The 13,289-nt window shown below is 39.1% G+C and overlaps 2 protein-coding genes across 8 annotated transcripts; both read right to left on the reverse strand.

Annotated features, from left to right (window-relative positions):
• Positions 1-2,910: 2,910 nt before the first annotated feature.
• On the reverse strand, positions 2,911-8,408 carry LOC4326931 (phosphatidylinositol/phosphatidylcholine transfer protein SFH6). Of its 5 annotated transcripts, none has more exons than XM_066306844.1 (15): positions 8,140-8,408; positions 7,400-7,694; positions 7,179-7,275; positions 6,819-7,085; positions 6,663-6,740; positions 6,415-6,516; positions 6,285-6,334; positions 6,109-6,208; positions 5,903-6,001; positions 5,707-5,817; positions 5,366-5,489; positions 4,795-4,950; positions 4,550-4,716; positions 4,214-4,288; positions 2,911-3,686 (listed from the first exon to the last, which is right to left on the reverse strand). In XM_066306844.1, exons 1-15 carry the CDS (start codon positions 8,402-8,404, stop codon positions 3,666-3,668), a joined length of 2,007 nt encoding a protein of 668 aa, XP_066162941.1. In that variant the 5' UTR covers positions 8,405-8,408; the 3' UTR covers positions 2,911-3,665. The 5 variants fall into 5 exon arrangements, 4 of the variants coding, with proteins under 4 accessions (XP_066162941.1, XP_066162939.1, NP_001395938.1 ...); XM_066306842.1 differs by having other exon boundaries at positions 7,400-7,700; NR_176813.1 differs by having other exon boundaries at positions 3,364-3,686; positions 6,415-6,527; positions 7,400-7,703; positions 8,140-8,407.
• Positions 8,409-8,978: 570 nt separating this feature from the next.
• LOC4326932 (bifunctional nuclease 1-like) lies at positions 8,979-12,555 on the reverse strand. 3 transcript variants are annotated; one of them, NM_001409007.1, is made up of 11 exons: positions 12,438-12,555; positions 11,923-12,236; positions 11,472-11,642; positions 11,335-11,384; positions 11,160-11,216; positions 10,800-10,865; positions 10,399-10,473; positions 9,844-9,959; positions 9,668-9,759; positions 9,347-9,405; positions 8,979-9,232 (listed from the first exon to the last, which is right to left on the reverse strand). In NM_001409007.1, the coding sequence occupies exons 2-10, from the start codon at positions 12,233-12,235 to the stop codon at positions 9,350-9,352; spliced, it is 996 nt and encodes a 331-aa protein (NP_001395936.1). In that variant the 5' UTR covers position 12,236; positions 12,438-12,555; the 3' UTR covers positions 8,979-9,232; positions 9,347-9,349. The 3 variants fall into 3 exon arrangements, with proteins under 3 accessions (NP_001395936.1, XP_015621323.1, XP_015621322.1); XM_015765837.3 differs by having other exon boundaries at positions 8,996-9,258; positions 12,438-12,549; XM_015765836.3 differs by having other exon boundaries at positions 8,996-9,232; positions 12,335-12,549.
• Positions 12,556-13,289: the final 734 nt, after the last annotated feature.

Raw genomic sequence — 13,289 nt, forward strand, 5'->3', positions numbered from 1 at the left:
CGGTGCAGAATTATTTTTCTAAACAAAGTTGAGTTTTCATGACATTATGTTTAATGACACAAATGTAAATAAGGTGTATAAATTTCCAACATGGTCCTTAGCATAATCACAAAAATATATTTTTTCAAATTCATGCAACCTTTAACGTAAGCTTATATTTTTCCCGTTACAATGCACGGGCACTATTTTCTAGTCAACATAAAGAATTGAAAATCCTTGAAAAAATTAGACGTGATATAACAAGTAACTTTTGTAACATTTGCGGTATATTTTTCATACTTCGACCGAAAGATATGGCTGCCTAATATCCTTCAATTATCCACGTGTTACTTGTATGCATGTAAATTTGGTCGTACATGTAGCATTCCTCACCGGAACCCATTCGGTGCCCTAGTCCACTTGTTGCTGACGATCGTGATGTTCCATGACGAAACAAAAACCATGACGGGAAAAGGGCACAGCAAGCTCGATTTGGAAGCGTCGAATGTGGAAGCAGCAGTACGTTGGTGCAACAATTTGGGTGAAGAATGGGAGATTCTAGCGGTCAGATCCTACAAGCTATACGTACGAGTCGATCAATCAAGTCTAATCACCCACTTCAACTAGATGGGCAGATGGTCGTGTGGCTCTTGCACGTTGCACGTCTGCTTGATTGGTTGGTCTGACGCCATAAGCGCATGATGATGTCCCCAAACATCAAAACTGCGTGCCAAGAAAAAAGACCGCGTACATGCCGAGGTATCACGAGAAGAATATGCATCAGAAATTCCCATTCCGTGGTGGTGTTTGGATTCGAGTACTAAAGTTACTTTAGTACATGTCACATTAAATTTTTGAAAACTAATTTAGAGTATTAAACATAGACTATTTATAAAACTAATTATATAAATGAGAGCTAATTCATGAGATAAATTTTTTAAGCCTAATTAATCCATAATTAGATAATGTTTACTGTAGCATCACATAGACTAATCATGGGTTAATTAGGCTCAATAGATTCGTCTCGCGAATTAGTCCAGAGTTATAGAATAGGTTTTGTCAATAGTCTACGTTTAATACTTCTAATTAGTGTTCAAATATCCGATGTGATAAAGGACTAAAAATCCTATCACATCGGATGTTTGATATTAATTAGAAGTATTAAGCGTAGACTAATAATAAAACTAATTGCATAAATAAGAGCTAATTCACGAGACAAATTTTTTAAACCTAATTAATCCATAATTAGCACATGTTTACTATAGCATCATATAGGCTAATCATGTATTATTAATTAGTCTCAATAGATTTGTCTCGCGAATTAGTCCAGGGTTACAAAATGGGTTTTTGTTATTAGTCTATATTTAATATTTCTAATTAGTGTTAAACATCCGATAAAGTACTAAAATTTTAGCCCTGATCCAAACAGCCCCTCAGGGGATTAGTATTGCACTGGTTTCCGATTGATCATAGTTGAAAGTGGATTAGTATTGCACTGGTCGGTACCATGTGCTTTCACACTTATGTTAAGCGCTTGTGTATATGTCCCTCGCTACAAAAATATAGTTATCTTTAAATTTTAAATTTATTTCAAATATAACTACATAGGATTATAAAAAGTTGATTTTTTTCACCTACTTTCCCATCCTACCGCTATCAATCTACTTTTCGTAGTATTATGTTATATCCAATCCTATAATGAGTTATAATGAGTTGTTATATTTTAAGATAAAGGTAATATATTACACAACCGCCTAGCCCTAGATTATAATGAGGGTTATTTTTACATTGCACAGTACTCCCTCCGTTTCATAATGTAAGACTTTCTACCATTGCTCATATTTATATAGATTTAATAAATCTATACATACATATATCTAGATTCATTAACATCCATATGAATGTGAGCAATGCTAGAAAGACTTACATTATGAAACGGAGGTAGTAGTTTTTATTAGTCCTTCCAAGTATTTCCCTACCATGTGTTGGTTTTCTTATAGTCCCTCCAAGTGCTTCCATACCATATGTTTTGTTTGGGAATGAGGTGAGATAGGTTGGACTCATATGGGATGGTATCTATCCATTTGACATGAGAAATAAGATGATTCTACTTTTTAAGAGAAGACCCATATGCTAGCGAGAGAAAAAGTTGGGTTGATTTTGTCCGTTAGTTTTTTATGGAATATGTCAACCCAGATCTTAGGAATATCCCCTATCAGTAACCATCCCATTCCATTTGTTCTTAAACCAAACACCATGAAAAATAGGTTCAACCCAATCTGATCTATACCAACCCTTCAACCAAACATATGCTTAGTAGCTACTCCATCCTTTTCAAATTGATCATCATATAATAGAATTCAAAATTTTTCAAATTGATAATCATATAACCGCATGGACACGTATTTCATCAAAATACAATTAATGTAGCATGAGAAAATGTGTGCATACTAAGGTGTAGTATTTGGCATAGTGTTTTAAACGATACATGCATTGTGTGAAAATGTGTGCATGGTATCTTAATTGATGTGATTTAAATTATTCTTGGTTTTGGTGCATAAACATATCCCCTCCATTCCAAATTGATCTACATATTTCATAGGTACACCAAGACCAAGAAAAGTTAATAACTCTCTCATACTATATTTACTCTAGCAACAAACTCGATGCATACACCATCCCCACTATTTTCTAGCCAATAGTAAATCAAGATATTACATGTGGGTTATAAATACTTGTGTGCATGGATGCATGCATCAATGTTCATTTACTCCAATGCACAAATAACAAATAGACTTAATGAATGAATATAAATATGTAGATTATTTAGAAATAACCTAAAAAAAACTATACGTAGATCAATTTGGAACGGAGAGAGTATATGATATGATCAATTTAGGAAGGAGTGAGTATATTTTGACACTGAGAGGATAGTTTTTCTTTTAAGTAGATGAATAGAAATTCGGCATCTATATCCACAGCCAAAAGTTACATGGATAAAAAAATTCAGGCCCCAAAACTAAGAAGCAACAGAATATAGCAAAGAAAAGACGAGAAGACTAAGCTTCGATCTTTAGCTGCCTCACGAACCCTGTCGCGCTAAAAAACCGCCCGCTTCACGTACCCTGCTGCGCCAAAAAACCGCACCGTCTTGATCTTGATACACAACTCTCATCCATATTTCATTCGTCACTATGTCCCTAAAATCGGCCGAATCCCCATCGATTCAGATCTGACAATTTCCAGTCCCTAGTGTCTTCGCTCACCGACGCTATCCAGTGGAGACAGAGAAGAAGCCCCTCCAATATAGTTTTGCACTGAAAGACCTACTTGGGATACTTCTCCAGGCTACTAGTTTTTACATTTTGTTTATGAACGTTTGACTAATATATCATAACATCTCAATCGATCATGAAAACAAGATATCAATTCTACATGTTACACCCTTTATTTCTCTGAACTACACGCCGCACCTTGCAAAATTTAGAAATACACCTAAGCCTATTAAGTCAAATAGGTGGCAAAGTGACCACCCACCTTTCTTTCTTTCTTTAATATTCAGAGATACACGGCTGAACAAAATATTCACAGTTTTAAAATTGGACAAAGAGTCCAACTTACAAGTATTCAGTTGACAGAAGAACACGAAACCTTCGAGGAGAAAAGCAAGCAAGCCACTCTGGTACTTAGAAGCAGAACCTCTTTTTCTGCATATAATGGATGAACACATATGAATTGGCTAGCTCAGTGTTATGAGATATTCTTTACATTTTTTTTCCTAATACTATATGATGTTGTTGACTTTTAGATATATGGTTGACCATTCATCTTATTAAGAAAACTATGCAAGTATTATTTATTTTGTTATGATTTATTTTTTTATTAAAGATACTTCAAGCATAACTTATATTTTTTATATTTACACTTTTTTTAATAAAACGAATGGTTAACGTATGTTAAACATTAATGGCGTCATATATTTAAAAACAGAGGGAGTACGATAGAACAGGGATGTGTGCGAACCAAATCATGAAGTTCCCTTTGACTCAATCTAGTTTAACTTAAAAAAACACACACTTAGCAACAAAGAATAAATTCATTTTTATATAAACTAGCGGGTCAATAGGTACTTCTGGGTGAACTCACTCACATCCATAACTAAAGAGTAGTTGGCATCAAGAACAAGCATTTCTCAAAAGGAAAGAGTAATTCATAGGAAAAATCCACAACTTACCCGAAATTGAATATTCTTTTGCTGGTCGGCGTATGCAAGCAGTTCGTCCAGCCTCATCAATGCATCATAAAGCATCTGCTCATGGGAGAAACAAAGGTCAATATGGAAAATCGCAATTTTTTGTTCAGTTCTTAGTTCTTACTATAGCGAACAATCAAGAAATTCGGTGAACTGCCAATTCTTGGGTGTAATAGTATAACATATAGAAACATTACCTCAGAACAGTAGTTATATCCTTGATACCACTAAGCAATAAGCTATCTAACGAGAGTACATCTTCCTTGTCACACATGCACACCCACAGAGTGCATATGATATGTCAAGACTCAACAGTACCTTCTTTGTAGATATTAGCTCGGCTTCCAATGCATCAACACGGTGAATGGCTCCATTGAGCAATTCCTCTCTATCCGGTGGCATTTGAGATTGCTTTGCTTCAAGCTCCTGTAATTTCTCCTCCAATTCACCAAGACGTCTCAATACAGACGAATGTGTACTGTTTTCTGTGAATCCGGGAGAAGATGGAGGTCAAAACTCTTCCAAAAACTCAATTTCTTGAGGGAACTCAGCACTATAGTTACCACGGGAAATGGCCTGGCTTGATAGACTTGCAGTCACTCTGCTTGGGACAGAACGAAGCACGGCAACAAAGCTCACGATTAAGACTATCAACCACGCAGTAATTCGATTTCGAAGTCCTCCCAGTTCCATCGTTATGTTTCTCAACGAGAACGAATCTGTGTAAAACATGCAACAAACTCAGTCAAAATCACTCCAATAAACTCTTGGTGGGCTTACCGGTCACCACTCACTACATACTATAATGTAATGGCATGTTTGGTTTGAGGAATGAGATGACCACTTGATCTTATACAGGTCGCTTGGTTTGAGGAATGGAATGGATTTGTCCATCATCTCTAAAAAGTACATACTAAATGAGAAACTGAGAAATGGAGTCATTCCACTAGATTTGAGAGATGGTCCCATGATGGATCACCCATTCTAGATAGTTTGATTCCTCAAACCAAACGGCCAACAAAATTCCCAGTATCTCACATTTCCCTAGTTGCATATGGGGGTACGAATGTTTGAAATCAGCAAGTAGACAACTTCTCAATAAGAGGTACAAGTATGAAGGTGTCATATAAAGACCTGAATTAAAAGCCATTGAGCTGGTTGATGGACCGGCGCATGTGTCCACAGCCTTGTCAACAACAGGGATGTCCTCTACTCTGGGAGGGGCACCAGATGTGGAAGTATTTCCCGGCAATTTGGACTGCAGAAATATAAAAAGATGCATTTATGATCATATTTACCAACATAAAGATTGATTAAGGAGGAAGAAAATTAAGAATGCCACATCATTGTTTAGAGCGAGTACTAATCAGTAATCTGAGCTCAGCCTTGTGCAGTTGAAAAGACCAATAGAACGAGTACTAATCATTAATATCAGCCTCGTGCAGTTGAAAAAACCAAAAGGTACAAGATCTTGCCTCGTCAACGGGTGTCAAATGAGGGTTTATGATGGGGTTAACTGAAGCTATAGGAGATGAAACATCTTCCATTTCAGAACTAGACTCAGCAGAGGCATCGCTGCATTTTTTCTGCGAGGGGATAGAATCAAGCTTCTAACGGATAGTTGTTATTTTAAGATGATGTATGAGTAATCTCCATTCAAAGCATGCTTACAGTTAAGTGTCTAGGGTTAATATAACATATTTTCTTCCCATCAACGCTTGATATAGCAAGAATTTTCCGTCCATAGTTTGCTTCACCATTAAGGACCCTCTGAAAATCATAGACACATTATTTTAGTGTACAGGATTTCTTTTCAAAAAAAAAAAGGTGTACAGGATGAATAAGAAGAAGGGTAGGGTTCAGGAAGAGTGGAAGACCTTTATTATGTCAGGATCCTTCCAAGGACCTTTATCTGATTTTATGCAACCTCCATGTTCTTCACACCTGCATTTGCCACCCAGAAAATCTGGAAGTTCACTGAAAACATGAATTAAACAAAATTATTAGGATAGGAACCAAACTACAGTATTTGTGACAGTAGAAAAGACCTAACCTCTCATCAATAGTTTCAAGTAGCTTATTTTGGTATTTGCTTCCAAGGACCTAGGTGAAAAAAGACAGATAAGGCTATTATCACATACTAGAAGTAAATATTATTCTGAATAACAATTTTCAATACTTACATGAATCTTCGAAGCAGTTTGTGGATCAAGAAATGATTTTATTGTACCCCATAACATCTTGAAGCCTTGGCCAGCATTTATAATGTACAATCGGTGCAAGGTCTGCACGAGCACTAGAAAGGTATTAGATAAGTCCTTTGTTATGACCCCAGATAAAAACAAGTTCTATAGAAATGTATATAGTGACAAAAAACGAAGTGAAAGGGCAATAGTGAAAAATAACATTAAAACATAATGGAATCACCTACCTCTGGATAGTTGTCATTGTTGATCTTCTGAAGTCGCATGATTAGCTCTCTTGCATCTTTTGAGAAGTTCTTCAAACCCTTCACATAAAAAACAAGTTAACTACTAATCTACCCAGAAATTTTGGCGATAGCAAGATTGGCTATAAAATAACATACCACTCCTTGCACATCCAAGATAGTACTGCACGAATCTATGTGCCTTTTTGCAGCAATGGAGCAAGCTGGAAACCTCATCTGCAAGCACTTCTCGGACTCCTTGACATGATACTTTACATATCTGTCAATAGTTGTGACTTGTACTAATTTGTTGGGATCAACTTTTCCAATTAGTTCTATGTAGACAGGCCTTCCCTCTTTATCCACACCATGGTAAAATTGTGGATAGCACTCCAGAACATCATCTAATTCGCTATAGTCAAATTCCTAAATGATCCAGATGTCAAACTTCCAGAAGTTACATGAAGAAAGACTATCACTACCTACGTACTGGAGCATATGGTCCAGTCTCTGCTTTACCTCTATGTTGTCAGCCCCGAACTCCTTCCTCCATCTAAGCATTTCCGACCACATATGTTTTGCTTTATCAATATCAAATTTTCGCGCTTTCAGGAACCTACATGTGTAACATGTCATAGGCACATGAAGAAATTTTAAATCAAATAAGCAACGCTGAATTTTCTGCAGGAGTAAGGAGAAATCCAAGTAACTGTGACTCTGAGATCAGAAAAAAATTGCACCTCAACATCACGTGATAATCATCATGACGTTCTGGCAACAAGCCCTCATCATGTAAGCACTGGTGAAATCTTTGGACAGCTTCCAGCTCCTTGACATCCCTTATGTCCTCTATAGAGGCTACATGGTCGCCGACCCTCCTTCTTCTCTTCCTTCTCAAGGAACGCCTAAATTTATTTCCAGCACTGATAGCTCGGTTCTTGAAGGAGACTGCCTTGGCCTTTTTGTCACCTTCTGAGTTGTCCTCATCGGATTTCCACTCTTTCTTATCATCATCATGCACAATGCCTTCAAAACCTGCACCTGCTATATAGTTTCAACGAAATGCCCCTCCTCCTAATCAGGTTGAAATGGTAACAACTACATTGAAAATAATCAATACGAGAGCAGAGTACATAGGAGTTGCAATTAACTGAAAGCAGCGCAATTACACGCACGTTAAAAAAATTAGGGAGGTGTGATTATAATCTCTACAGGTGCTAAACTACTACTATTAAAATTTCAATCCCACTCGAACATGAACTATTTGTCTATTTCCGAGTGATTTGCCATGTTCTCCACTTGCCCCAATGAACCCCCTCACAGAATCAATCTCTCTGCAACCGCAATTTTCCGGTGTTCGCGAATGACAAGCAGGTAAGCATTGCATAAACGAGAACGGGCAACGCATGGCGGCATGGAGAAACAACGAATCATCAGGGAACACGCAGTCGAAGGAAGAAGGGAAACAGTTCGCACTCACAGGGCCGATCGATGGACCCCGCCATCTTCGCCTTCCCCACCCGCGGTCCGACCTCGATTCCTCGCAGGGTAATCGAGTCCCCGAGCCTCGCCGCTCGCCGATGAACCAGGGTTTCCGGCGGAGGAATGCGCGGAGACAGGAGGGGCACGAGAATGGAGAGAGATGGCTCGTTTGAAATTGATTGTTTTTCTTTTGATTTAGGAGGAATATTTTGATGCTTTTGTTTTGGGGGAGAGGGGAAGAGAAGCTTCTGTTTTCTTTTCATCGGTGGAGGAAGGGGACAGGGCAAGAGGGGAGGGGGTGTTACACGTATCCTCTCGTGGACCGGGTCCATAGGCTCGCAACAACCGCGACGCTGCATCAGCCTGCACGTAGGCGTGCCACGTGGGCGGCTCACATCGGCTCTGGTCCGTCGACCTGGCGAGCGCGTGCCACGCGTCGCGCATGGGCGCACGGTACGCCCGTAATATGAGGAGATCGAGCCGGTGTAGAGCGGCTAGAGCCCACTATGGTGAACCAGCTCCGTTTGATCTGCAGATGCCGATGCTTATGAGCCGTTGATTTCTCCTTGGAGGTTCTGATTGGCCTGATCGGGACACGCTCGCAGGCTCGCAGCAGTGGACGGCGCTGGTGATTTTTTTTTCCCTTTTTTTGAGATTCGCTGGTGGGGTTTCACGTCTATGGAGTATGGACAAGGTTCACCGAAATTTATTCTGGACGTGACGGTTCGAGGCTTTTGGGCCGGGCTGGAACTTGAGAGTACAGTTGTTGGTTCGGGCCGAAACTTAGTTCGGAGCAAAACAGGTATTCACCGCAAACTAAATAGGCATACAAATTCAAATCAGAAGCACGAGGATTCGTGTAAAGCAATTTGCTTAACGTTTTGCTAAAATCAATCGTGAGTGACAAACATGGGCACCTTTTGAGTCAATTTTACTACCAACGCCACCACGAATTGAAAGCACCCAAAATCATGTTCTAGTATGTATATGTATCTATGTATAGGTTCTTCTGTAAGTATTTACAAAGTTCTTCTTGATGTTTGGCTTTATGCACTTCAGGCGGGACTAGTATGTACACCTCCCTTCAGGAACTGATCAAGAAAAGTGAATTGTCATCCTGTCAGTTTGATCGAGCTAGTGTACGTGAAAGTTGACAAAGAAATTGACTATATGAAGATTTCAAGAATGGCATGGGCGACTGTTACCTGTTAAATCATGTTCTTTTTCTTTGCCCGGAACATGAAAAGCTGATCTCTGTATTGAGCTGAAACAGATGATACCAGATATTAGCCGCCATGAACATTCTGCTGCATATATTTGTGAGTCGGGAGGCGGATAAAAAAAAACAAAGACTTCCCATTTAGGGCCCATTTTGAACGCAGGAATTTTGTACGAATTAGTTGCAATTTCCACAAAAGAAAAACTATAAAATTTATCTGTTCCAGAGGAGGCAAAATAATGCAATGCAACACTGTCACAATGTATGACTATTTTACTATATGCATTTTAAGCCAACAAGAGCTTACCAGCATCTTTGTAGCGTTCCTCAACAGCAGCGACCAGCATATTGCGGACCAAATCAAACTCTTGGGCCTCAAAGCAAGGTTGATCGTCAGGCCTTCAAATGGTACGGGATGCATTAGCAGTGCTTTAAAATAAACCTTTCTTTACTGAAACCTATGAAGCTACTTTTGTTACAAACCTGTCAAGTCTTGTGTATTGGAATTGGTCTGAGCTTACATAGCTCTCAGATGGTGTTGGTTGTACAACTTTCAATCCATTGTTATACGCTATACGCCTATTCACTTGTATAGGAACCTATGTAAAGTTAGAATAAATTGGAATGAGTATCATAAACATCCATTTAGCAGCAAAACACCAAGAAGATCAGGATTTTTCCACATTCTTTGACTGCTGTACTCAAATCATTGGTTACGAAAATTTCCTCAAATGATTTAAAAGGAAATAAAAAGGAGTACCTCTAGAAGTATTGCATGCAAATCATATCATCCACAAATAACAAGGTTAAGCAACAGCACCAAAAAATAGATCACTTTTCTGACAGGACAAGGGAATCCTGTTTGCTGGTTTTACAGTTTTGTGGCTAGCGCTCAAACAGATAGATGCATGTTATAATCCCCAACATGCAACTAAGTCACAGCACTTCCAATATTCTGGGATTAGCAGCCTTAAAGGAAATATGGCCAGCACTCAGCAATTAATCAGAAGCACAGCTGCACAGGAGATGAATGCACACCTTACACCGGAAAGCAATGTTGATGGCATCTGATGGCTTGAGATCTAAGCTAATAGTCTCCTCTTCATTGCCAATCTGGATATCATGACACCATACTTCAGACAAAAGTAAAATAGATACTCCCTCCGTACTCGTAAAGAAAATCGTTTAGAACAATGTTTAAGTCAAACCTTAGGAATATAAATCATGAATAACTCTCAAGTTGTTGAGTTTGAAAATGTAAAAATTATATGAATAGATTTGTCTTGAAAAATACTTTCATAAAAGTATACATATATCACTTTTCAATAAATATTTTTATAGAAACAAGAAGTCAAAGTTGTGTTTTGGAGACCGTGTTGCTGTCCAAAACGACTTCCTTTACGAGTATGGAGGGAGTAGTTCATGTGAAGTCATTTTACCTTAGCAAGATACAATCGAGAATAGTATGCATCATGGACCATTTCTGTAATCCGCACCAAACGTACCTAAAGGGAACAGATCTGAAGTAATCAAGTAACTGATAAATGAACATATTATATGACATTTAAGAGAACAGATCTGCAGACCGTGAACTCTGGAAAACAGCTTTCCACTAGGACACTTTAGAAAAGATGTATGTATTGTCCGAGTGCATGATAACCAGCATACATTAAGTAATAAAACTAAAATAGTAACACACATAAGCACACCCATGAAACACTAAACAGAAAACCTAAACCATGAAGCCACACGAAAGTTGCAAAAGAAAGTCTGCTTATAAGATCTCATCTTAAACTCACCGCATATCCCATCCTTTCGGTCATCTCCTTTACCACATTATAAATAGTTGGCCTTGGCTGGAAAGACAGAATAGTCATGCAAATCAGATATAGTACATGAAAACAATTTAAAACCAGAATCATGTGGATGCTTAACATCTAACATATATTTATTAAAGCTACATCCAACTCTTACAATTCGAATGTTCCGAAGGGCAGCCAGCAACATAATACTTGGTGTTTCCACTGGAAAAAAGTAATGTGAGTATATCACACAATTAGAAAAGCATCTGCATAAGTGGAAAGCATGCCCAAGCAAGAATTAATACGTACTGACGATAATTGGAAGCAAAAGATCACTTCCATCTTCCATCTTCAGAACAATAGCATGGTGAGGTGCAGAATCCCGCAATCTTAATACCCGCGGGTTGTTTTGGACACATCTAAGGTTTTTGCCATCACGCATTTTAATCACAAATCCATCAGATACACTTCTGAGCTCAACTGCAAGGACAGATAAAACCACAAGTTTAATCTCAGAAATGTACAATGGTTGTTTGGCAATCGGCATAAATGATATACTAGTGATATGTAACTAATACTGCAACAGTAGCTTGGCATAAACGGTATGTAGCTGATCAAACAACAGCAACTGTTTCAAAGGCTCACAGCGAACTTCCCAACTCCCAACAAACAGTGGGCCGGACCCGGACATTGCTCGAACGACTATGCATCAAAACCCAATGAAGTTACAAGTTACAGTGTAACAGAAGTAAGCAATTACCAGCCTCCATCACGCTGGAGTTGACGAACTCCTCGCCGCTGGCGTCGTAATCCGCGGCAGCGGCGCCGTCCCCGTCGGAAGACGAGCCGTAACTGCAACAAACAGGCCAGACCCAGCCGCTTCGCGCATGCCGCTCGGACGGGAAACCGAAGAACCTGCGCGCCGCCCGGTAGTGGTCTCCCTGCAACCCACAGGCTCGTCTCCTCAGGTGCACGCGCCTAAGCAGCTGCCCGCTGATCTTCGCGTCGGAGGTCAGGGCGCCGGTCGCCGGAGCAGCATAGCGCGGGAGAACCGGCCCGTTGATGATCTCCATCCTTGAATTTTTACCATAAACCAAACCGTCATAAACGAACTCAAAGGCAACAGAAACATCAGAACTCAACTTGGAGAAAGGAATCGATGCGATTTTCACCGAACGAGAGGTCCAATTAGCGAAATGAGACCACAGCGAATTGGCAGAAACCACCAAATTGAAGAGTTGGACGTTCTAGAGATTGAGGGATGAACTAGCTTACCACCGATCCTGGCGGGGAGAAGGGCCTGAATGCCTGATCCGAGCTGAAAGACGCAGGAATTTCGGAGGATTTTGGTAAAGTTTTTGGCTCGAAAATTTTTTAGCCAAATGTTAAAACCCTTATCGCTAAACCCGACGGCTTTTATGGCGGATGCGGTTGGCTGCAAGAACTGACGGTATTACCCTTAGATATTTATGGCAGCAGCGGACGCTTTTTAAGGGTGTTTTGGGGAATACGGATGACCGGATGGAGTGGCCATTTCTGTCCGTTTGACTGTAATGGAGAGATCGCTCCATCAGGATATTTTTTCTTTGGATAGAAAGCGTAAGCGTGATGTGGAAAGGCGGAAGATATTTCATACTATACGAAGAATATACTTCCTCCGTTTCATGATGTAAGAGTTTCTAGCATTACTTATATTCATATAGATGTTAATAAATTTAGACATATATATGTATTTAGATTCACTAACATCTATATAAATATAGGCAATGCTAAAAAGTCTTACAATATGAAATGGATGGAGTAGCTATTTAACCCAACAGGAGTTCTATTTTACTATTGTTATAAAATGTAACATATGAAGGTTGTATTTGCCAAGTCCCAAGTTGGCCAAGTAACATCAACAACATGCTACAATTTTTAGTGGGAAAATTGGAACCATGCCATTATAATTTTGCAAAATTTGTTATATGCCATCCTGATCCACATGTCATTGACTCATCTAGCATTACTTATATTTATATAGATGTTAATAAATTTAGACATATATATGTATTTAGATTCACTAACATCTATATAAATATAGGCAATGCTAAAAAGTCTTACAATATGAAATGGATGGAGTAGCTA

This window comes from Oryza sativa, chromosome 1 (assembly GCF_034140825.1).
Source record: "Oryza sativa Japonica Group chromosome 1, ASM3414082v1".
NCBI lineage: Eukaryota > Viridiplantae > Streptophyta > Magnoliopsida > Poales > Poaceae > Oryza > Oryza sativa.

What these genes read in the sequence shown, in the direction of transcription:
- LOC4326931 (NM_001409009.1), bottom strand. Translation starts at nt 8,404, where the DNA reads ATGAAAAGAAAACAGAAGCTTCTCTTCCCCTCTCCCCCAAAACAAAAG. An exon ending in AAACTGCTTCGAAGATTCAT is followed by an intron (nt 6,335 to 6,414) that starts GTAAGTATTGAA and finishes TTTTTCACCTAG; the next exon opens with GTCCTTGGAAGCAAATACCA. An exon ending in AAGCCAGGCCATTTCCCGTG is followed by an intron (nt 4,717 to 4,794) that starts GTAACTATAGTG and finishes CCGGATTCACAG; the next exon opens with AAAACAGTACACATTCGTCT.
- LOC4326932 (NM_001409007.1), bottom strand. Translation starts at nt 12,235, where the DNA reads ATGGAGATCATCAACGGGCCGGTTCTCCCGCGCTATGCTGCTCCGGCG. An exon ending in CTCGATTGTATCTTGCTAAG is followed by an intron (nt 10,474 to 10,799) that starts GTAAAATGACTT and finishes CATGATATCCAG; the next exon opens with ATTGGCAATGAAGAGGAGAC. An exon ending in GGAACGCTACAAAGATGCTG is followed by an intron (nt 9,406 to 9,667) that starts GTAAGCTCTTGT and finishes CATCTGTTTCAG; the next exon opens with CTCAATACAGAGATCAGCTT.